This window comes from Pelodiscus sinensis, chromosome 6 (genome assembly GCF_049634645.1).
Source record: "Pelodiscus sinensis isolate JC-2024 chromosome 6, ASM4963464v1, whole genome shotgun sequence".
Taxonomy (NCBI): domain Eukaryota; kingdom Metazoa; phylum Chordata; order Testudines; family Trionychidae; genus Pelodiscus; species Pelodiscus sinensis.
This window is the reverse complement of record NC_134716.1, coordinates 85,295,282-85,320,707: the sequence shown is the minus strand read 5'-3', so window position 1 is coordinate 85,320,707 and position 25,426 is coordinate 85,295,282. Positions and strand designations below refer to the sequence as shown.

Here is a 25,426-nt window from a genome sequence, read left to right as displayed (position 1 = left end):
ACTATTTGATTAGTCAATATTTAACATCCTTAATTTGGGACAAGCAAAAGGTTTACTTTAAAAGCTAATACAGCTTTCATAAAACGTTAAGACCTCCTCTTGTAGTTATTGCACGACATGATTCATATGCTGCTATGAACTCTCTTCTAAGAGCCATGCACAGAATGTTCCCATAATTTAGCTTAGGAATGTGCAGCATGATGGTTAGACACACAGCACTTGAGAATACACGTTAAGCACCTTTGTCAAAAGTTGTAATTAATCTTGTGCTCAATTATGTTCTGGAAGCAGTTACAGTCCTCTGTTTACAATTTGTGTAACTGTGATGCTATCCAAGGCACAGCTTTATGTGGAAGCCAACATTAGTATCCTGCTAAGATGAGTCCCCTTACGTAGCGTATCAGAAACCATGATCACCAAGCAAAAATATTGTGGCCAAACCAAAAAACATTGATGGCAGATTTAATGGAATCATGAAGACTATCAACAAACCAAATTCACTTTTTTTAGTAATGTGAGAGGCCAATCAGGAGTAATTTCCAGTAATTTCTTTTGAAACTGTCAATGCTGCAATCCTTCCACTAGTGACCAAAGCTCCAGCTTCCCTTTGAGCTGTGAAATATGCATCCTGGCCTCTTGTTTCTGAGATCAGGGAAGATCTTTTACTCAGCTCCGTGAATTACGGCATAAATACTATATTCTTACATATCTGAAGTGACTATGAGAGGATGAGTAAACTAGAAAACGATGTGCACAGTTGTGCATTTTCGTCACTGATTTTTTTTTAAACTAGTCCTAATAAATTTTATCCTCCCCAGCTTCCCTTCACACTAAAAGTTCTAGCAGGAAGTGGAATTAGCACTCTGATAACATTTCAATTAGCACATTAAAAGACAGATATCACAGCCACTGCAAATACTGCAGGGAAAACAATACTCAGATTTGGCATTTAATAAAAATGGACAAGTAATGATGAGTCAACCGAGGTCCTACCTTGCATTTCTGTACTTTGGAAAAATGCAGAACATCTTGATAATGCCTTGCATTTATTGGGTTCACATCGTGCAATTTGGCAGTAGGCAACAGAAGTGTTTCTAGAGTTTTCCCAGGATTCCCTTGGTCAATAGCTTCATTAATGTGGCCAACTGCAACAATTCCTAAGAAAAAAGGAAAAATTAACATTTAAAGATATACCAACAGAAAAAGCCTAATCACATATCAGGGTCAGTTAAAAAGGGATAATGTCATAAATAAGTTTAAACATCAAGTTATGGTAAGCAGCAGCAAATTCTGAAGTCTTTCTGCTCAAATGCTGGCAGTTCATGCCAAAGTCAGCAAGTTAAACCAGATTTTTCCTCCTCCAATACCTACCTCTAACTTAATTTGATCCTGTTTATAAACAGATCCTTTTCTAAAAAGAAAAAAAAAAATCTCCATTTTGTTCTACACTAATGTGTTCATTTACATGTCTTTAAGTAGATATTTAACACTTGAGAGAAAGGGTCTTATTTATGTTGCAGTGTTCAAATCATTCTGAAATGACTTTCAAGTTCCACTATTCCAAATAATTTAACACATTAGTTTACATGACATACATATTCTGATTTCTGAACTTAGGGAAATTTTTATAGCTTTTCAAGGCATCAACATCACTGTAACACCATGAAGCAATTTATCTGGAACATGCATCTAAATCAAAGCTCTACAACTTGGTTGCCTAAAGGTAAAATACCTTTATTTTGGGAACTGTTTAATACCCATAACACCCACTGAACTCCATGAACTATAGGGTGCCCAGCAGTCCCCAAAAAAGTATTTTAAAGTATATTTAGGTTCCTATCTTTTGGAAATTCAGTTTTGAATTTATGACACCTAGTCAACAGAAAAAATGCTGAAACACAGTCCGGGGGCTTTTCATAGAAACCTGCTACACCAAGTCTGAGTGAGTATGAATTCCTGCTGATTGCTTTGCCATCACCTGTGACAGAGTGCATTCCAGTTGATGGCTGACTGGGATCTGCTGAGGTTTTTCCCATAGTGTGAACATAAAACTGAACTGATGAGGTCATAGTCATATGACCTCACAAGGCCTTAACCTCTTAGGAGGCTGGCTATTCTTCAGGTGGATGTAAGCAGGGTTTATGGCAGCCACGAGAGCATGACCAGTGAGGAGAGGGAATTTCTGTGTACTGGGAAGTATGGGCTGATCTGGATGCAACAAATTTCAAAATACTCTGTTGATACTGTGTACAGTTCCAAGCAGAGCTGCCCCCTGCCAGGTGGTGGTGTTAGAGAAATGCACACCCAAAACTGTTACTGTACATGAGGCTCATTTTAGCAACAGGAGTTCTAACATTTCAGTCACTGAGCACCTCAAGTTTTATAGACAAAACAGCGCTGCATATGCCTAAAATACTGTTAAAAAATCAGATTACATAAAAAGCCAGAGTATTTTAGTTATTGACAACTGCTCTGTTTGCTGAATACTCACCTTCCTTGAAAATCTTAGTAGTTACACGCTGGGGGCTCTGCAGTATAAACTTTATACTGCAGAGCCTACAGCATGGGGTGCCCCCTAACTCCTTGGGAGCTGGTGTGCACTGGGCACCAGCTTTTGAGCCTGCTCCCACCTGCAGCCCCCTTTTGTTGGGGAGCTGGCTATCACCCAGTGCTGCTGCCTCGGATACAGAGTCAGCAGCACGGGGCAGCAGCCAGCTCCCTGGGAGCAGGGCTGGTAGCCAACACGTAAACATTATGGTAACTGACAATCTCATATCCAATAAACAGTTATATTATTACATCCCTATTTGACAGTTATGTACTGCTCACCCCACTAAACCAGGAATATTCAATACAAGTGTGTAAAATGCCACTTACTCCACATCTGAAAATCTTCTTGTACTTACCTTGAAATCCCAAAATGAGAGAAATACCAGAATTATTGGCCCAGTATGAATACAGATGGAAAGAAATCTTATCACCATCTGTTAGAACTATTGCATGTGTGAAGTCAGAGAAGTGATGTATTCAAGGACACTTTCAGTGAATAGGGAAACACCAAAGAAGAAGTAATGCAAGTAACTACTGCACTGAATGTTCCCTTTTCACCAGTCAACACTCTACCATTGGCTTTCAGAAGTCTGCTGAATTTTGTTTAAAATTATGTAATTGTTTTATCCTTCCTCTCTAGCATTACTGTGAAAATGCTCTGCTGGGGAAACAGGAATCACTAATTCTAAATCTATTTAGGAAAAAATGCAAAATATTTATTATACGTCAAAATGCAAACCTCTATTGCCTGCTGTGAAAGAGAAATTCAGTTACTTCTGTAGCATGCTCCACATTTTACTATGGTGTCTGATACACCTCTGTTCTCCTTTTAGTTGCAGCTACCACAATTTCATATGGAAAATGTTAGGAAAGCATTTGGAGGAAGGAGGTTTGGTTGTTTAATTGCAATTGTATAGTTAAAAAGCAGCATCACTATGTGAGCAGCCAGCCCTCCATCAACCTCCATCAAGTGTTCCATGGAGCATGGTAAGTTCTGCCTCCAACAGACAGCAGAATCACTTACTGTCGTTTTCTTCTTGAATTTGCATATTAACCATGTCAATACAGTTCTGGATATCATTCCAGCTTAAATAGTCTTGTCCTTGAGCTGAAGCCTCTGATTTAATAGACAAGAGTGTGTCAGCATAACTGTAGGAAGATATAAAATCATAAAGAGACATTACATGTATTGTCCATAATTTCCTGTATGTAGTCTATTTTTTCCTTACTGGATGAATGTAGTGCACATAAAACTGAAAAAAATGTGTGTGTTTGTGGACAGGCAGCATGTGAACAGGCAACATGCAAACTGCCTTGCTTGGCTCCACACATGCATTATGTACAGAAAGGACTTCTGATTATCCATCTGACCTCTTGCATAAGAGAGGCCACAAAATTCCCCAATGAGATTCCTAGACCATATTTCTTTTAGAAAAGCAGCCAATCTTGATGTACAATGGTAAGTGATGGAAAATCCATCACAGCTTGTGGTAAACTGTTCCAATGTTTAATTACCCTGTCAAAATGGTATGCCTTATTTAACAATTTGCTTATCTTCAGCTTCCAGTCACTGAACGGAGGCATAAATCTAGTAGAAAAAGGTAAGAGCTCATTATTAAATATTTGTTCCTTATGCAGATACTTTTAGACCATAATGAAGTCAACCCATAACCATCTCTAGCGAAATAGATTGAGCTTTCGTTCTCACTATAAAGCATGTACTCTAATTCTCAAGTCTTCTCTAAGCCCTCTCCAAACCTCTCAACTGTGGGCATCAAAACTAGACAGTATTCCAGCAGTGGCTGCACCAGTGCCAAATAGAGATAAAAACCTCTCAAGCCCTACTTGAGATTCTCTTGCTTATGCACTCAAAGATTGCATTAGCTCTTTTGACCACAGCTTTTGACCATATTGTGATCTGAAATAATTCCAGATCATGTCATGTCCAAGCACTTTTCTATAGTGGCTCCACACTAATTTTATATAAACGTTAACATTCCAAGGAGATTTAGTCTGTCACGTGTCTATTAAAAAAACCTTTCCATGCAGGACAACAGTGATGTCATCACGTCACTCAGCATCCTGCAGTCCCTTCCCCCTTAGCCACCTGGCCTCCTCCTTCCACCTCCCTGATGCTAACCCCATTAGCCCAGGACATGGCCTGAGCCACCCTAGACCTTCTCTGACCGGAGGGGGGCCCAGAGGCCCCGGGCTCACCCCCCCCAATGGCCAAGGAGGGACAAGAAGGCAGGGCTGGTGTGGCCCTGGCCCCTCCTCCCTGGTGTCTGGGGAGAGAGCTGGGCCTGTCTGCCCCCAGATATGGGGGGGAGAGGGTTGGTGAGCACAGCGAGCAAGGGGCACAGCCCTCTAGTAAATAATTTAATAGAAAACCAAAACATCATCTACAAGAAATTAGAGACATTCTTGGACATTAAAGTTCATGTTAATTCATGTAAGTAGCCATGATTTCTTCTGTTTGCTTGGTTTTTAAACTACATTATATTCCAATACATTGAGGTATATTTTATTATTTTATGTGTTTTTTTAATCATCAGATATATGTATAATTTAACATTTCCCTAGTCCCTCATACCAAAGCATGTGGTGAAATCTTCTACTTTGAGTGTTAACAGTTCATAGCAATGCTGCACATCTTAGAATTGGAAGTGAAGAACATCTCTTCCAAGTCAGACTGTAGGGAGTATGTAAGACAGGCAGGGTATAATTATCAGACGTGGAATTTGCAAGGAGTCCAGGGATAACTGAGTTTTGCCAAGACTGTTCTGAACACATCTAATGCCTCACCAGTAACCTGCTCATGTGGGTACCTTAATTTTTGTTCCTCATTCCTGCAACTCTCTTTATCCACCTGCAAAACATTAACAACTTGCTTTTGGCTACAGGGAAAGGAAGTCTAGAAAACATGATCTACAAGGGAAGATTGAAAGAGTTGGGTCTGCTTAGTGTGGAAGAGAAAAGACTTGGAGGGGACATAACAGCTTTCAGGTACCTAAAAGACTGTTACAAGAAAAAGGGAGAAAAAAAATAATTTTCCTTAACCTTTGAGAACAGGATAAGAATTGGAACAAACTACCTAAAGAGGTTGTGGAATCTCTAGCATTGGAGATGTTCAAGAGCAGGTTAGACAAACATCTGTCAAAGATGATGTAGGTAGTGCTTGATCCTGCCATGAATTCAGGGGACTGGACATGATGACCTCTCAAAGTTCCTTCCAGTTCTATACCAAGCCCATAACTTCTGTATGAGTTAGATTCTGACCATTGAAGATTTCTTATATCATTTAGTAGCAGCACATTCTGAACAGTGCCCAGGGAATTCCCTCAAGCACAACAATGGAGGAAAAAGCATCACCTAATGCCTTACCAACATTCCTTAATATAGCACTGTCAGTATTCCATTAGGTCTCCAATACACATACTGATTCAAACAAAACAAAAGCTACTCATCTCCATTCAAATGTAGACTGGAACATACTTATACCATGTTGTGCCCAGCTATTTAGCCAAGAGGGTTCTAACTACCATTTTTAAGCAACACAAGATAGGATAATCTTACATTACATCACTCACTATATTCATTCTAAGGTCCTCTTTCAAAGATTCAGAAAGACCAGCTTCCAACTATACTTAGTCCAGATATCCACGGTCACAAAAGCAACTAATCTCAGCTCACAATGTTTAGCTTCCAAAAATCCCAACTTCTATGCCCTCAAACTTTCAGTAAGGTGTGTTTTTGCAGAGAGGATACTACAGCTGAGGAGCCTTAATATCATCTCCCGTTAATACAGTGAAAATGTTTCGGTTGTAACTTTTTAAACTTCAGCTAACACACCCACTCGTTCCTCTGAGGAACCTTTGTTGCCTCTTTGGACAAGACCAAATGAATTTTTACCGTTGAAAGTTTTCTTCTTCCAGATTATTGAAGCCAACAGATGGATTTTTGAGATGATTCATTATTGTCAGGATGTCCTTGCTTCCCAAGGCCTGATTTAGTAATACAACAGCTGACAACATTTCGACAGCAATTGACAGTTCATCATGTGCCAAGTAATTCTATAAGAACATAGAATATATCAGTTATGAAGCTCAACAAGTGGGGGTAGCTAGTTTTAATTACAGCCTATAGGCCCAAAGAAGGGAGGCATGGATTTGGTTAAAAAGTGTATGAAGTAGGAGAAAATGTAATTGCTACAAATTGTAAGCTTTCTGTGCTGCAAGTAGAAGAGTTAACTCATTAGGCATGTGTTATATTTTCTCCACCTACTCAGCTTTTTCTTTGTTTGACCCACATAATATTGTCCTTCCAGTTAAACCTAATCTAACTTGAATCAGAATGTGGACTCCCCCCAGTTTGGCTGCTCACTGTCCATTTAAAAAAAAAAATTCAACGTTAAAGTGAGATACTATATGCAAAAAAAAGTGAAGGTCAGCCAACTTGCTCAGCAGGAGAGTTAGCACAGGCTAAAATCAGTCAAATTATAACCTGAATAGTCAAGCACTTCTTCTAAAATCTAGGAATATTAATGCCATCTACCTCTAGGCAAGAATTAGAGGAATCTGATGAGGTAAGTGGTCTAATTGTTCTTAGTAACAAAACTGCATCAAATGAAAATGCATTAATATTCCTCATCCTTTATGGCTTGACTGCACACTATCGAACAGCAATTCATAAGTTTTCCACTCTTACCACAGCATTCTGTTGCTGAAGGTTCAACAGTTCAGTCTGATAGACAGCAGCAGCAAAAGGGTGAACAACAGGCAACTGGGCCTCTGGTTTCATCAGTGCAGCCAGTGTTTTATTAGCATCACAGTTACGAATTGCAGTATTGATATGGTCAACCGCTACAAGCTCTGGGGGAAGTAGGGAAAAATCCTATCAATTTCTTTGCCATATAATTTTTTTTAAATGATGTGTAAACAAACACTATTCCAATATTACATCATTGCTCAAGAAATCTATAGCTGTATACCTGCAAGAGATGCAATTTTAAAACTCACTGAAACAACTTGACATTGTTGCAAAGCATGTGCCAAGCTGCTGACTTCCACAAGTCTGTGATTAATGCAAGAGACCTTCTTATCCTGAAAACAACTTGACTAGTCCAGGGGCTGCTGCACCCTCTAAGTACAGTAGACTTCCGATAATCCGGCACCTTTTGGACCTAGGTGGTGCCGGATTATCAGATTTGCTGGAGAATCAGGAGGTCTGGTACAGCTGCACGGCTTAACAGCTGGCCAGGACACAATCTCCCTCCCTCTCCCCTCCTGCATCTCTTCCATGATGTAACCTGATCCTCCTCCCCCCCTTTGCTGAAGCAAAAGGCTCTTCTCTGTCCTGTAACACCATCCCACTCCCATCCCTCCTCCCCCAACCTTATGCTCCTTCTGGTTACTGCCAGCACCTGTGCTAAGCACCAGGCTTTTTAATCAGCTGGTCAGGAGCACTTGGCATTTTGATGTTGGAGTATCAGGAGTGCCGAACAGTTGGATGCTGGACTATCGGAGGTTTTACTGTATGATCAATCCAGAGTGACCCTAGAATGTTAAATTTTACTTCCCTTCTCTATTTTATTTTTTTCTACCTCCATGAACTTCCCAATTTCTCCCCTCTGAGAGTCCAACACAGTTAGGCAGGACAAATCTACACTTGCAACACCAGTGTGTCCAACAAGACAAGCTAAAAGTAATGCTTTAACAGCCTGGCAAAGTTTGCTAAGTTCCATAATGGGTTACTTGCTGTGACTAGAATTTTCATCAGTTAAATTGTGAGAAAAACAAATAAAAGCTGCATCTTATCTTTTTGCTACTCTTCCCCCTTGTATCTGGTCTAATGTTTTTCATAAGGAAATATGACATTTCAATAACCACCACAAGCACTGCTAACTAAAATCGTATTAAGTTACTTGGGCAGAAGGGGGGGGGGAGGACGGGACGGAGAAGTCAATCTAAGACTGTTAAATAAGGAAAACAAATTACTGACATTTATGGTTTGCCTCCTCCTCCAATACATGTGAAATAGTGTCTAGGAGTGAGTTCAGACCTTGCTTCTAAATAAAAACAGTGAATCAAAACTCACACTAAAGGAAACAACAGATGATGCTCAAGACTGCTAGGTCTCGTATTGCATTTTTTAAAATTACCATTACAATCCCCGTAACTTTGAAAGAGTTGGAGGTCACAAACCTGGCTGAGGTTAGCCTTAAGGCAACTTAACATGCCCCTGACATAGGGGTCACCAAATGAAATTAATAGGAAGTATTTCTTCATGCACCACAGTCTACCTGTGAAACTCCTTGCCCGAGGAGGTTGTGAAGACCAGGACTTTTAACAGGTTCCAAAAAATAACTAGATAAATTCACCAAGAATAGATTTAGCAATGCTTATTAGCCAAGATAGTAGGACTGGTGTCCCTAGCCTCGGGTTTGTCAGGGGCTGGGAATGGGTTACAGGGGAAAGAAAAAGATGTGCTGGTTACCTATTCTGTTCATTCCCTTTGGGGCACCTGGCATTGGTCACTGTCAGAAACCAGGCTAGATGGACTTTCGGTCTGACCCAGTAAGTCCGTTATGTTCTTAAGAATTAAGCACCTGATTTAAGTCTAGAATCAAGGGGGGAAAAAACCAAAACATGGCCAAAATCCCACAGATAGGAAAACAGTTTTAAAGTCTTCTTTTGAGAAGGATAACCAGTTCTGCAAGATGGAAAAATAGGATGCCTATTCCAAGAAAGGCAAGACAGGACACTTTAGATGTGCTGCTGGTAGCTTGGGGGGAGGGGGGGGACAGAGAAAAGGAAGAAAACTGAAAAAATTTGCACCTATTCTTCCATCTTCAACACACTGACTCACCAACAGCTTCCTTTGGGTGAGAGGGCTGGAAAACTGACACTGCCAGGGGAAATTGTTATGGCCGAAATAGGATTGCAATAGGCAATTTCTTATACAACTTTTGAAGGGACAGAGTATGCAGCCCATATACTAGAGAGCTTCCAGGATACTAGGAAGAAGATTCAGACTCTTTTTATGCTCCCCACAGCTTTCAGTTTGGCCGGTGAGTTCTTCAGGTCTACAAGTCTTTACAAAAAAGATCAAGTGAAAAACAAAAAAGCTGGAGACATCAGGGCAGATGGTGAAAGGACATTCCACTGACAGATGGTCACCCAGAGGTTTGAAGAACTGAGTGTTCTGGGGTTTCTTGGTACCTTTCCAACAGGATGGACATTGGAATGTTAGACAGTGAGTCAGCATGGAGTATACACGCCTACGTAAATATAAACAGTAATCCCATTGGTTTCGGTGGGTCTCCTCTTAAGCTTAATCATGTTAATTAAGATCCTTGCTGAATTGAAGCCAGGAGGAGGAAAGATGAGATGCCAGGTTCTTGATCTTAATGGTTTTCTTACTATTTTATTAACCACATCTATATGGTCTACAGAGGATAGATTCGTTAGTTGCAGCTAGACTTCAGGTCCAGCAGTGTCCTTCACAGGGGGGAGGCTTATCAACCTTGAGGAATATTTGTATAATATACACACACGCACATACATATACATACACAAATAAATAAATAAATAAAATGAGTTTATCCCCGTTAAGTCCTTATTTCACAGGAAGCACTGATTTCTAAGAGTGCGTCTACACTGCACCATGATTTCAAGATAACTAGTGTTATTACAAAATAAAAATGTGAGCATCTACACAGCCATTCCATTATTCGGAAGGAACGGACAGCTCATGCTACAAGGAATAATGCCTATTATGAAAGAGCTATTTCAAAATAAGGTGTGCATAGATGTTCCACTGCTGCTATTTTGAAATAGCCCCTTACCAGGGCCATTCTAAGTTATTCCTCCTAGGGCCTCTGGGGACTCTAAATCGAGATAGTACCTCTACACTGCAAGGAAGTCCCAAAATTAGTCCGAGGTAGGCTTCCCTAATGTAAATGGGCTATTTCAAAATAAGTCATTTCAGAATAACTATTCAGAAAGAAGCATGCAGTACAGACATACCCTCAGAAGTCAGAGCGCCAGACACACACGATATTTAACTACGAATTCTCTGTAGATGGCCCTCATTCACCAACCCTACAATGAGAGCACTCTGGGACAATCAATGGCAATACCAGATGCAGTTTAAAATTAGTCACATGACCTCCCCAATCCAGCTACTCTTCAGACCCACCTTTCACTGGGATCTGTGTCTAAAATCAGAGCCTGCTTCCAGTACCAGCACCCCAGTCATTGCAGTTCTGTCTACCCTGTTCAGTCAGAGCTCATGGAGGAGTTCCTCTTCTGTTGTACAATAGAGAGAACCTGACTGATTAGAAGACTCAGAGCAGTTCAAACCAATGGAGCCTAAGTACATTGGTCCCAAAACACAAGAAATAAATGGGAAGGAGTCCTATTGTGTATTTTGTTCTGCATGATAAACATTTTAGTCATTCTTAAGATTAAAAAAGAAAGATGCTTGTCTTTCAGACAGTTTATAGCAGTTTCAAAGAAAAAGTCCCCAGAACCAGCAACAAAATGACATCAAAATATCCAGCCATCAACTGACTTTGCGGACTTCTATCCAAAGGAATGAGTGTGCAACTCTGACATTATGAATCAATATCCACAGTGCAGAAGTGTGTTTAACAAATTCTTGGGTATTTTTCCATGCATGTTGTAGCCACAGTAGTATCACCACACTTGGAATACAAATAAGCTGACCAAGGTGCAAACTGAGTCCTTTAATAAGCACACTCACCTGGCTCTTCTTAAAGATCCCTAGTTCTATTTAACTGCCTTCTCCTAATTAAAACTGGTGAATATGAGTTAGAAGTAAAACTGAATTTAAATTCTTCATGCCACATGAAGTTGTTGGTAGCATAATATTGTGGCTTTTTTTTTAAATCCACAGAGGAAACAAGCCCACTTTTCCTACACCAAGACACTGATGAAGTTACACTACCCTCAGAATTTTCCATTACCCAAGAGAAACTTTCTCTAAGAAATACTGTTTATTGGATCATTCTAAAATCCAAATCACTAGCTACATAAGAGACTTGGATGCTATATAAAATGTGTTTACACAAAGTATCTCACACCAAACCAGGCTTAACTATCTTTTTGCATTGCATCAGAAGAACAATTAAACTGACCGAACTAAAAATCTTAAATGACAAGAGACAAAACAGCAATTATCACATGCCGTAGACAACATAATAGGACAGCAGTTTATTCGAAGCTGAAGCTCCTAGCAGATGGATTATCATTCAAAGAATGCCAGAGTATTGCTGCAAATTTAGAACCCCCTTTAAAGATAATTTAAAAAAAAATAAAGCAACAGTAGTGTGCATGTTCTAGATCCCTTGCATCTTACATAAACTGTACTAATTCAGCAGTCTGAGAGACTAGATTCTTTTTAAAAGGGTAAATATTTTAAAATGAGATCTAGTTTCCTTTGCTACCTACTACTGCAAGCTATTCTTCAATTCGATCACTTCATTTATAACTCAAATTGGATGGAAATAATTTCCCTTAGAGAGATTAAATGTCTATCTATTCAAGCCATGCATTATGTTCAGTTTTATATATGTATGTCCATTAGTAGCTGAAAATATTCAGCCAAGAAAAGTGTTAGCTACTTTAAATAAAATGTGCCCATAGTGGCAGAGATCAGTTGCTTGGCAATTGTGATATTGAAAAGAGCAGTAGCAAAAATAAAATGCAATGAGGTTTCAACTTAAAGAAATCTTGTTTGCATGCAAACAAAAAAAAATTGGATTGAGCTCTTTAGCTTGATTTAAGAATAAATAAAATAGTGGATTGTGAAAACAAGTATTAAAATATTTACTCACTAAGCTTGAGAGCCTCAGATTCCTCATTGGCAACACTAACTTCTTTCTGTATCTCATATTTGTCGAGCAAAATTGGACCCCCTGCTAGCTAACAAAATCAGACAAAAAAAGATTATTATGCTTTTTGACTTTGCAGGAGAAGGAAAATATTCCATTATGACACTATTAACTGGCCACAATATGTTGACTGAATACCAAATAAAAAGGCTTTTTGAAGAATAGTGTTTGGTTTTCCATAAGCTTTTAACTGACTTAATTACAGATTTTCACCTTAATCAAGATGTTCTTTATAAAATGGTCTTCAGCCATCATTGTTTGTCAACAATACCATTCTTCTATACTAAATTCATAAGTTTAGTTTCCAAGGTAAGCTTTGTATTAAGGGATACATTGTATGAAATATTTCCCCTCTCCAATTTAGCAGCTTTTTGCCAACGCATCACACTCTTTACAGCAAATGCACCTACTTTTGTCTTGTTCAGAGAAAAATATTTAAAATGCTTGACAAAATTCTTTACTGTTCCATAACACAGAGTTCAGGTTGCAAAGTTCAGGACAATGTCACTTCTATTTTAATTACAGTAAAGTGCAAAACTCAAGTGTCATACATTCTATTTAATTACCTGCATTCTCTGCTCTTTATAGTCACACAATTGTGTTAGGTACCATGGGGAATTTTGCTGCAGAACTCCAGATAAGCTCAGAGCAGGATGGTTCAAACCTGCCATCAATGTCACTTCATCTTGCCTGTCAATTGCCTCATTCACTTGGACTAAAGCTACATGAACTGAAAGGAAAACAATGCTTACAAAATGCAAAAAAAAAAAATGTCCAAAAAAGGTTTCCATTACTGCTTGTATCTACCTCTCTTTATACAAGTCAGTCATTGGCAGTTTTTAAACCCAGCAGAGGTTTATATATCAAGGCTCCAATCCTACAAGAGCCTCAGAGTCCCCAGGGACTCCATGTGTGCTAAGTTCCTCCTGTACGCATCCATTTGCTGGCTCAGGGTCCAAGTCTGAATCTCAAGTCTACCTAAAAAGAGGGGTCAAAATTTACAGTATTCAGCAGCCAGTGGAAGCTGACAAACACAAGGAAACAAAGCAGGTATAACCAACTGGCTTCTGAATTGAGTCCTTAATAGCAAAAACAACAAATATAGCATTAATCTTTAGGGATAATGGAAAAAAGCAACATGATACCCCGCAAACACTGAAAGTAACTGTTTTAACACAGACAAATGTTTGCCATTTTAAAAAAGTTACTTCCATAAAATAAGTAATTGTATGTTTTTGTTTGGCATTAGGAACAAAAATACATAACTGGTAGGTGCCATGCCCCCATGTTGATGAGAAACTAGAATTACTTACTGTTGATCTTATTGATATTGCCTTGGATCTCAGCTTGTGTCAGCAATTCTTCATACACATCTCTTTCCTCTTCTGAAATTGAGCCACTCTAAAAACAAAGTCCTTACTGGTTAAAGTTGAATACAGATATTTTCAGATGATCAAATAGCCACTGTAGTACTAGTGATTAAAACTTTATATCAGCCACAAGATGAAAATGTATGCTCTTTAGGGAAAGAGTTATACTTAAAGCATTTTCTGCTTATTGTAAAGTGCCATATATATTGTGATCAAATCCTGTGAACAGTTATGCAAGTGCAATTTTGTATTAATAAAAATTGTCCAATAAATTGTTGCTTAATTATGTTATAATCCCAAAAACATTTAAAACATTTTTATAGGAAGTTGATTAGCCAAAAGTTTGTTTCTACACAGTATGTAAGAGAAAAAAAAGTGAGGATCTTTTGGATTCTACATGGAAGCATTACATAATTGTTGTACACAACTCATGAATGTATTTGAGTAAACAGAACACCTTCATATTTGCCTCCAGCTTGTTTACGTCAGATTCCAAGACCAAAGGGCCCATTGTGATCAACTTCCTACAGTGACAATTTTTCACCTAGTTTATATTGAACACACTGGCTTATTAGCACAATCCTAAAAGAATCCTTTTTAAAAGCTTGCATGCACTTTTTATACAGCAACATAAAAATTTAAGAATGTTAATTAAATCAACATATGTTTCAGTACCTTGAGTCTTGCATTCTCCTCTTTTCTCTTTTTAGCTTCCAAGAGTTCCTTCTGATATCCCTGTGCAAGATCCTCATCTACATTCATCAGCATTGCATTTGGGTTTCTCAGAGTTATAAGTGTTTGATCTGCTACTCCCTTCTCAATAGCTTCATTAATTGCAATGACTGCAGCATGCACTGGAAAGGATGGATAAGATTTAAAACTTTAAAAAAGGAGCCAATCAATGAGAGTACTTCTGGGTCAAACAAAAATTAATGTTACCAATTCTCAAAGCTTCATTTTGTTAGAATGAAGCAAGATGATACCACACAGTAACTGAGCCTCCATCATCAATCCCATTTAACTGAGTCTCCAGCATCAATCTCTCTATATTAACTGAGTCACTAGCCAGAACCACCTAGGGCAGATAATCAAAGATACAGATACACTAGAGAATGGGTCATGGGAGCTCTGGCTTTCTGATCTCGTTCCAGTGCCAACTGGACTGGATAACTGGGGTTTTACTATATGTGATAATATTTCACCATGGTTCAAGTTTTCAGGATTTTCCAACCCACAGAAGAAAAAAAACCCCACTCAGAATGCAGTTATATTCAACAGTATAGGACAGGATACAGTGTTCCCTCTAAGATGTGCTACAGCCCTGCTTCACAGGTGATTAAGCAGCCTCACCCAGTCAGCTCCATGCCTGGAGCCCTGAGCCTCTGACTGGGTGGGCCTGATTAATCACCTGTGAAGCTGTGATGTTGCACAGATTAGAGGAAACACTGGCAAGATAGTGCCTAAGTTTCCAGAAATTTGAAGAATATTGTGTCATCTTGTTTCAACATAAGAAATAGTACTTAAAAGCTCTTTGGTGAGGACAGAAATCCCGGATTTAAATCTTCCTCAAAATTATGCAGTCTAATGAAAAATTGTTTATGTACAAGTTCCAATGGTCATCTTTAGTTTTGTGGCCAGATGCCCTTCAGGATAGCAGAATAACAAACACATGGGAGACAAGGAATAATTACACAACAGTCTGAGACAAATTAATTTATTTCAGTGTTTCTTAAACTTTAAGACCAAGGAACAATTTTTTTTAAAAAACGAGGAACACCAAGGATTTTTTGTTGGGGGAGGGGAATAAAAAGGCTCGGGGTGAAGTTATTGAGCCAAAAGGTTGCTTCTCCTTTAAGGGCAGCCATTTGAACTCTGTTCTCCATGGCACACCCCTCACTGCCTCACAGCACATTGGTGGGCCACAGAACACAGTTTAAGAAACACTGGTTTATTTTGTCTCTTATGAATTGCTAATTCTCCTCTTTCCCTTATGAAACTATTGTAATTAGCAGTGCTACCTTTGTTTGAGTGTGAAAGTCAGTTAGTATGCCATATGATCTATTAGAAATTCCTCCCAACTAGGGATGTTAGGTATCAGTGAATAGAATAGTTGAGTAACCACATGAATTTTTATCTGTTACTCAACTATTCTATAGTCCCCAGGGGTGGGACTGACAGCCAGTGCATTCCAGCCCCATGTGGATTGTCAGGCAGGAGCTGGTCTGCAAAGGAAGCCAGTTTAAAAATCAACTCCCCATACAGATCAGCTGTCTGCCATCCCAGATACAGAGGCAGCAGTCCCTGTCTGCGGGTGGAGGGGGAATCCCAAGCTCTAGCCTCCATCGGTGGTTGGCCCAGGCTTGCCACAGACAGAAAGCCTGCTCCATCTCCCACAAAGCAGCCTGTCTGCAGGGAATTAAGGCCTGCCGTGGACAGACGCTGCTTCACGGCAGCCCCCTGTGCTCGCTCCCATGGCAGGGAAGGCCAGGCAGCACCATGGAATTGGTGTACGGGGGTGGGGGGATGGGGAGAGAAGATGACTGGTTTTAAGCTGGTTCCCCCCAGCATGGGCTCCTGCTTCTTCCCTTCCACTCCCAATGCCTCTAATAAGTGTAGTTGAGATTAACAAGTCTAGGCTACATATTGACATCCCTCCTTCCAAACCTAATTATCCTGAAATATATAACACAATAGATACCAAGGTAGGTCCTGTATTATGGACTCATTGCATACATCCTCTCCCCACCAGCACTGCCACTACTACTTCTGTTTAGGTAAAGCAAGGAGTGTAATTAAAACAAGGAGTGTAATTAAAAAAACATACTAAATATTTGCTAAGCAGTAGACTGCCTCGGCTCAAACCCTCTTCACTTCACATTAAAAGTGTTCATACCCAACACCAAACTGGAAATTAGATCAATAAATAAGATTCTTAGGGTTGAGGCGGGGGAGGGAGGGACAACTGACAATGTACCTGTACATACTACTGTAATAATACTTCAACAAAATATGTCTTATGAGATTTAAAAACATGGATTTGCAGATCAATAATATGGCAAAATGCACATTACAACATTATATGTGGAGTTCTAAATAACACAGATCACGACTAAAAATGTTTTTCGCAGAAGTCTGGGGAGTGACTGGACCAGCTCCTCAGAAACAAAAGAGCAAGCTAAATGACTCATCCACATATAAACAAATCTAAGCAACTATTACCTGTTGCTACATTGCAATTCTTTACCAGGAAAGGGGGCAGGGACCAAAAAAAAAAAAAAAACAAAAACAAAAAAACAAAAACACACACACCCACAAAGCTACATCTTGGCAGAAAAACATAATGGCATTCCCTTACGTACAAAATGCTTGTTGCCTTGTTCCTAGCTAGACATTTTCCTTGAAGGTGAAACAGGACTATATAAAAGAAGGGACAGACACGCCAACGCACCTCTTCCCCTCAACTGTTCCCACCCATCAGTACACTTCACCAGAAGAAGCAAAGGAAATAGCCACTGAACTAGAGAAAGGTTCTGGCCTAAGAAGTTTGGTCAGACTGATTAAAAAACCATTGCTTTGAATTTATCAGTTTGTTAAGTTAGGCAGGCATCAGTTGCATTTTCTCTCAGTCAGAAATGGTTGAGAGTGTCTCAGAACTTTTCTTTTTAGTTAATAAACATGTTATTAGTGATGTTAATGTGCAGTCGATAACCGATGAGCCAGGATTTGTCAATTAATTCTACTGACTATATGCACTCTCACTACCCTTGTTGCCACTGTATCAGAGGCAACAAGGATGGGGAGGCAGGAGCTGGTGGTGCCCATGGGGAGCCAGCTTAGCAGCCAGTTTCCCATAAGCACCTGATACCATGGAACTGCCTGAGTTCCCCCTCTCCCCCCAAGCGCTGCTGCCTCTGATAAAGAGGCAGTAGCACGGAGGGAGGGTGAGTGGGGCAGGCAGAAGCCAATACACATGGAGCTTTTAAGCCAACTCCACAGAGCTGCCTGCTCCATCCCCCCTTGCTGCCTCCCACAAAGGCAGGGGGAAGGTGGGATGCTAGAGCAGCCTCTGTCCATGTGGAGCTCAGGCCCTCCATGGACAGAGGCTGCTGCCCCACACTGTTGCCCCTGTAGCAGAGGCTAAAGCATGAGATGGCTGGGGGCTCCCCAGGAACAAGGTCAGGAGCATACTGCCTACCTACTCTGTCCCCAGACACTATCAAATAATTTTGTAATCGCTAAGTTTTTGTGCAGTTATACGATTATTGAATTAATCAATATATCCAACATCCCTAGTTTTTATCTAATCCCATGTTTTTTAATTCAAGTGCTTGGGAAACTCTAAACTTGTTGCAAGGGTAACAAGACCTGTGTGTATAATTTCTACTAATAAAATGATACACTTTATAAGCCTGTGTTGGGCAGTGCAGGACATATTTCTGGGAGTGAGCCTAGAACTTAAGAAAAGAAAAAGAGCAGAAAAAACTTTTTCCTCCCTGAAAAGCTCAGCCCTAAATCATACAAGCCATTGACAATGTGTCACTGTACCATGAGTAGTCCTTTTAACTCTTCCTGCTGAATTGCCATTGCCTTTTACTGAATATTTAGTTAAGAAAACAAACTGAAAACGGCTAATATAGACATTTGTTAAAAAACATTAATCTCATTATCTAGGAACTATCCCAATATAAATCAAAACTATTACATCTTAAATACCAAAAAACTATATTTATACTAAAAATAAACTCGTGTGACCAAAACCCCAAGAAAAGAAAATTCAATTAAGGTACTGGTGAATTTCATATCCCTCCCTAAAAATCTCCTTTGCACAATAGCAAAAAGGTTCATTGGGAGTTTTTTTTGCAGGGGGATGGTAGAGAGTGGGAAAGAAAAAATATCCTCCAGAGTTTGTGGATTCCCTTGGACCTTTGAGGCTCCAGACTGTGGTCTTGTGCCACATTCACACAAATTCAGGCCTTACCCTGATTATTCAATAATGTCCATCTATTTGGCTTGATATGCTAAGGTAAATTGGAGACTTGACCCTGGCCCGTCCCTGCTGTGTGCAGCTCCTTCTCGCAGGCTGCTGCTGCCCATGTGTGGCATTGCATGTGGGTGGGGAGGACACCCGGGCGTGATGTGACATCACGGCCCGGGATTTTAAAACTCCTCAGAGGCTGCCTCTGGGGCCTGCGCACGGCCTCCGGCCCCGCAACGTGGAAGGTAGGGAATAGGCTTGTGTGGTGGTGGTGGCAATGGGGAGGGGAGCCTGAGGGAGAGGGGTAGAAGGAGAAGGGGCTTGGGAGGGGAAGACACCAAGGGACAGGATGCAGGAGAGACAAATGCCAGGGGGCCAAGTGCAGACAATGAGGGAAAGGGCAGGAGGGGAGCTGTCAGTGGGAGGGAGGACAGGGTGATCCTGGGAGAGGAGAGGTGAGGGGAAGGGCATTGGAGGCTGGAGGGGGAGGCGCTGGGAGAAGGCTTGAAAGAAGGGGTGGGCATGAGAAAGGTGGAGATGGAGCAAATCATGTGTGACAGCACAGAGGGGCAGGAGGGGAACGGGGTAGAGAGTACTGAGGGGGTGGGCATCAGGGAAAAAGAGGGCAAAGGGGCAGTAAGGGAAGGAGGAGGCACCAGAAGGGTACAGGGCTAAGGGAAGGTGCAGGTGCCAGGCGATTCTGGGGTGAAGCAGAAGGGCAGATACCTGCAGGGGAGGGACCGCACCAGGGGAGAGAAACAGGACAGGTGTGTAGAGGGAGGAGTTAGAAGAGGGGTAGCTCACATGATCAGAGTGGTGCTACTGGAGGGGGGCAGGAGGGCTGAGGGCAGTGAGAAGGGCAGGAGTCAGGACAGCAGAGGAGGGTGAGGAGTTGGGGGGCAGCAGGGACCCAGATTTTTTTCATCCCTATAGAATATATTTAAAAAGCAGAATCATGTGCACACTTATCACAGCATGAACCAAAACAAATAGTACTAGCCGATATGACTGTAGGAAAGAGTTTTAAATTATGGCCTGAAAATTTTAAAGCTTAAGTTTATAGTATTACTTTGCACTTAAATATTCCGAAATCTTTTTTAGTGCCTTACAAATAACTAATCTTTGCCTTAACAACATTACTTAAGCCAAAGTTTTCTATCTTGTGTGTATAAAATACAATGAAGGCTATTTACCTGTAAGCAGAGTTCTTACAGATGGCTTTGCGTATTCATACTTGTGGATACTGCACCACCTGGTGGTGTCTTGAGGTCGAGTCATCTTCTAACAGTGTCAGCTAGAGCACTCTCAGGGCAAGTCTACATATTTACATCTGTGCAGCTATATTAATGCTAGATGCAGGGCTACAGGGTAAATGGCATAATACATACACCAATTCCACAGCCTTTTATCTCTGCACACAGCAGAGTGTAGTGAATACTTCCAACTGCAACTTGGCAACGTAATGCATCACTAATGCACTGTCTGTAAAACTTGCACAACCCACCCCTGCAGGTGAGGGAAGAGAACTTGAGAGCCCAGAGGAATGCCACTTAGTCTAGTAGCATCTTAAAAACTATCTGTTGTATTTTAGAACTAACAAAATATGTAGATGGTATCATGAGCTTTTGCGGGCACAGCCCCCTTTTTCAGATGACACGAAAGCTCATGATACCATCTACATGTTTTGTTAGTCTTTAAGGTGTTACTGGACTTTTAATTGTTTAAGTTTTTCCTGTTACAGACTAACTCAGCTACCCTTCTGAAACTTAATTCTAATACAAGGCAAACCTGCAAATCAACGTAAGCAGAGCAGTGTCAAATAATTCAGATGCTTTCCCTCCCCCAGCACTTGGTTGATGCATCTGAGGTCACCAATCAGGATGGTCCTGCAGGATTTTGACTGCTTGGGGGTATGTAGTTTTCTGACTGACCACCATTTTAAGGAGGTTATGATATCCCAAGGCATAGTCATCAACAATTAAAAACTGTCATGACTTGGTGTGTAGAAGTGAAATATTCAAGTGCTGCATACATTTGATTCTCTGATGGGATCACACAGGTAGTGACTACTATGAAACCCCAAAAGAATTTTACTCTGAGTATTTAAATTAGGGTCTGAGAATTTAAGTTTATTCTGGAACATGTGATATTACTTTGCACTTAAATATTTCAAAAACTTTAGTGCCTTACAAATAACTTCCTTTTAATAGATGAAGTGCAACCTCTGAAGGGCAGGGGGTCAACTCTGAACAATTGAGAAAGCCTCTTTTCAGATCTAAGGCTCTGTCACAAAGACAATATGGTTTAATAGACAATCCCTTATGCACAAAGGAAGGATAAACATGATTCTTAATTCTGTCAAAGACAATTCACGGCCAAAAAAAGGATTACAATGCTCAGAGCCAATTTATGGAACCAAAATTTCCAAATGTACTTGAAACCACACATTTTTCTTCCTATCACAAAAACACGGAATAAAAACCTGGACCTCTCTCTCAAGAATTCATGAACCTCCTTTATCAGCCTTTATCAGCAGGTATGATGTATTTCTGTCCAGATTTGTCCCTATTACTGCAGCAGCCACCCATGAATTTAGCATGGAATGGTATGAAAGCAAGAAAAACCTTCACAAAAACCTTTCCACCTTCTTGGGGATGCATTGACCATATGCAGACAGGCAAACACTGAACTAGCAAGATGTAACAGTTCATCCAAGATAGAGAAACATATCCTACTCTTAATTATAGCACCAAAGTACATTAAATACTGAGTGGAAAGTCTCTCTCAGACTGTATATAGATTCAAGGTGGAAAATATACAGAACACCAGATTGTAGTACACCAGTGTCCTCAGATGGAGGGGACTCTGAATACACATGGTCTTCAGGTGTTAGATCTGCCTCCACCAATACCTATCTGCTCCCGTCCAAAAAGGAGAACTACTCCATCTTCTTCCTCAGACAAAAACTCAGACATAAGTGTCAGCAGATATGGAAGAATCAGTTTTGAGGACCTCTAGGCTGCTGAATCCTTAGAGGTTGAGACATGACCTCTTCATCTATGCAAAAGGTAACTGAAAATTTCCTTAGGTGACCCCCAGTAAGATCACAGGGCACAGGACTGCCTGTCTCCCCACAAGACATTCTTCCTCTATTTTCTGCTTCATGGATACATGAGTAAACCAGGAACAGCTGCGATGGGAGACCTGGCAGGGTCCTAGGAGGAGAGATCATAGCAGGATCTATGAAAGGAGACAGATGTTGCATCTCTTAGCAGTAGGTGAAAATCTTGGAATCATAGAAACATGCCTCCTCTTGGATCTGCATTTCATACATTACTCCAACATATCGGGAGGTGAACCTGTGTTGCCATGGTGATACAACTCTCCAGAATCAGTTACGTAAGTGACCTGAAGCAGAACCCCCAAGCAGGAACTGACACCAGAACTGACAACAGACAAGATCTCTGATCCAGTGTTATTCATTAAGTCCACTACTGAAGCGGAAAACAGACCAAGTTTTCATTCCAGTGCAGTAGATCCATTGTCTAGATCAGATAGCTCTAATGCAGTGGTCCCAAACCTTTTGGGGTGGCCGTGTGCCCGGGGGTGGGGCTGCTCACGCGCCGCACATCCCAGCATGTGCCGCGACCCCGGGGGCGGTGCCAGCCCAGATTGTTCCGCAGGCGCACATAAATGGCCCAGCGGGTGCCATAGCGCCCACGGGCACCGCACTGGGGACCACTGCTCTAATGCATGGAAACTAGAACTGCTAACCACGAGCTTTGTCCTTATGCCTCCATTTCTGGTGCCGACTATCACCACCAAACCCCAGTTCTGTGCTTCAAGGAAACCTATTTTCCTAGATCTGAAAGGAGATGCTGAAGCGCACACTAGTCCTGAATCTGCATAGGTTCCATCAAGGCAGGAAGTGTACTTCTTAAAATCCTGCCTTTTCTTCTTCTCAAGTTCCACTATTACACAGCTCTGAAAAAGAATCACTAAGGCTATGTCTACACTACAAATTTTCTTGGCAAAAAATATGCTAATGAGGGGCTTATTTGCATGAGTCAGAATCTCATTTGCATATTTTCTGCCTATCTGTTTGTGCTAGGGTTTTTGCGCAGAAACAGATCAGCAGAAAATATGCAAATGAGAGCACGACTCACGCTAATGAATCCCTCATTAGCATATTTTTTGCCAAAAAAGCCTCAGTGTAGACATAGCCTAACTAACCAAATTAATGCTAGCCATCCAAGAAAGAGGCGGCTCTGGTTCTAAAGAAACCAGAAGCTGATATCTGTTTATGGCACACAGTTGGAAAGGACTGTGTGGTGAGGGTGCTCCACCCCCTATATAAAATCACTCTGATGTGATACTATAGGGAAGAGCAGCAAGAGAGCATTTCAGCTGACAACTAGACAAGACAGGAAAAAGGTTGTGCACCTCCCACACAAAATTATGCAGAGCCATTTGAAGAATCTCTAGTTCTATTCTCCATTCTATCACTGGGTCACTAATATGGCTTGAGCAAGACAAATAATTTGTTTCTCTGTTCTCCATTTTGTATCTCTGAAATGGCATAGGCCAATATTTTGTAACAAGAGTCTGAAGTTAAAATAGACTTGTATTTATATCCCATATTTTTCCATTACATGTCTGATAGAAGATTTTGGCTGATACCATTTCACAAAAACTGAAATACAGAGAGATTAACCATCTTGCACTAGGTTAGGTATCTATTCCAAACACTGTATATTTGAGAGAGTTTGTGCATCTGTCTGTGTGTACGTGTTCAAGAATCCCTCCTAACCAGTAAGAGCTAGGACTATCACATTTGGTATGCAACTTCCTCTTATCTCAAAGCAAGGTAAAGGTTTGGTTGTGCCAGAACAATGAAATGCAAGTGGAATGCAATTGTTTCTCAAACAGAAAGGGAGAGCTGTGACAGTAGGGATGGTTATACTCTCCAATGACCACAGGAGTGCATCAAGCACCCCAGTCCCAGAAAGCAGCAGGCTGCCTGGATGCACAGTCCCCACCATCATGGTGCTGGACCCCACTTTCTGTCCTGACTCCTGAACGCCCCCCCATCCCATCCCCTGAACACCTCAGTAACTGCTCCAACTCCTACACCCCTCACATTCCTAGCACCGTACCCTGAAGCAAAACTGGGTAATTATTCTAGTTAAGATAATTGTAAACTTATTGTCATACTGACATAAGATAAAATTCCCTGCTTCAGAAAGACTTCTCATAATATTTTATATTACATTACTCAACACCTTACACAAAAACGGTTAATTAATGGATTAAGTGGAAAACACGGTAAATCAGACTTACATGCAGCTTCATCCACTGATAACTCATTGGCCAGAATTCCACCAATTTTACTGAAAGCTGGCATCTGTATACCATACTTCTCCAGCTCCTTTCGCATGTTACTGATTTCCTCCTCTATTTAATATTAAAAGAAGGAAAGTTGGAAATGATTAGCAGAACGAAGACCCCAGGACTTCATGAGCACTCAGCGCTAAAATGTATTTGTAATTTAAAAATCCAGAGCTTGGCTAACAGTTCTCATTCTGCTAGAAACTCAGTTTCAAACGTGCCATGTAGACTCCCTACCCCTTTTTCAAAAGGTGACAATTTAAAATAGCAGCCTCCAAATCACTTCAATGAGGTGGTGTGCAAAATGTTGGGAGAGGAGAGGGGAAACTCACATTAGAGAAAGAAGGTTGCTAGAAACAGTACTATTAGCAGTTTCATTGATGCAATAAATTATCTTCAGTATGACTAATTTAAAACAGACTTACCTGTAAAATCTACTTTTCCCAGTAAATCCTGGATCTGTGGTGCTATCCCTAGTTTGAACAGATATAAACTGCAAAGAAGAAAAATACTTAAGTCAAAGCCAGAGACTTGCATATTCAATGAAACATCTGTTTTTTGTAGAACCAAAGCCAAACCTGTATAGTAGCCAATATAATTAGAAGGTTACTGCTTTAAACTCATCTTTAATTATTGACTTTTGTGTACAGATATGGGATAAATTTCAGACTATTTTCTATGGTGCATTTAAACAGTGTGAACATAGAATGGGAGAAGTAATCTTCACAAAATGGAGATATTCCAAGGAGTTCTCTTAGGATAAGTCTACGCAGCAGTATTATTATAGTCCGCATCTACACTACCAGCCGCTTTTCTACAATGTCAAAATAAAGTTGAGCTGGAGGACTTCTTACTCCAACTCCGATAACCCACATTTTACAAGGAGCAAGGGAAGTTGGAGGACTCTCTCGGACTTCCTGCTATATAGACAGCACCAAATGCTGAATAAGCTATTTTGGCTTAAACAACGCAATTGTCACAGCTCAAGTTGCGTAGCTTATTTCGGCTTTAGCCCCACTATGTAGACGTGCCCTTAGATGGGGACAGAATACAGAGTGCAAAACTTGTTGCCTGTACAGTATTGAAATAATTCAGTAAATGGAAAGGAAAAGGTGTCCACACATTCACAAAGCACTTAAATACTAAATATTTCTAACTGCGTGGAAGGCTATTTTGCCTTTAAAAAAAAAAGGCACCTCCTCTCTACCCCATGGTATACTGAAAGAT

The 25,426-nt window shown here is 40.6% G+C and overlaps 1 protein-coding gene and 1 long non-coding RNA gene across 7 annotated transcripts in view; one reads left to right on the top strand and one right to left on the bottom strand.

Annotated features, from left to right (window-relative positions):
* The window catches only part of IQGAP2 (IQ motif containing GTPase activating protein 2), a 214,803-nt gene that overhangs the window by 69,721 nt on the left and 119,656 nt on the right, over positions 1 to 25,426 (bottom strand). For 2 of the 6 annotated variants that reach the window (XM_075932302.1, XM_075932303.1), the window contains exons 6-15: positions 24,625 to 24,692; positions 24,152 to 24,265; positions 14,512 to 14,690; positions 13,780 to 13,867; positions 13,033 to 13,196; positions 12,410 to 12,497; positions 7,258 to 7,421; positions 6,463 to 6,623; positions 3,575 to 3,699; positions 994 to 1,157 (exon numbers count right to left, since the gene is read on the bottom strand). In XM_075932302.1, the coding sequence (XP_075788417.1) occupies positions 994 to 1,157; positions 3,575 to 3,699; positions 6,463 to 6,623; positions 7,258 to 7,421; positions 12,410 to 12,497; positions 13,033 to 13,196; positions 13,780 to 13,867; positions 14,512 to 14,690; positions 24,152 to 24,265; positions 24,625 to 24,692 (1,315 nt within the window). Of the gene's footprint in view, positions 1 to 993; positions 1,158 to 1,978; positions 2,227 to 3,574; positions 3,700 to 6,462; positions 6,624 to 7,257; positions 7,422 to 12,409; positions 12,498 to 13,032; positions 13,197 to 13,779; positions 13,868 to 14,511; positions 14,691 to 24,151; positions 24,266 to 24,624; positions 24,693 to 25,426 lie in introns of those variants that run through there. The other 4 variants (XM_075932304.1, XM_075932305.1, XM_075932306.1 and 1 more) reach the window with 4 other exon arrangements.
* The window catches only part of LOC142829927 (uncharacterized), a 43,969-nt gene continuing 20,951 nt past the window's right edge, over positions 2,409 to 25,426 (top strand). The window contains exons 1-3 of the long non-coding RNA XR_012904854.1: positions 2,409 to 3,537; positions 4,111 to 4,151; positions 5,454 to 5,556. This is a non-coding gene — a long non-coding RNA (uncharacterized LOC142829927). The remainder of the gene's footprint in view (positions 3,538 to 4,110; positions 4,152 to 5,453; positions 5,557 to 25,426) is intronic.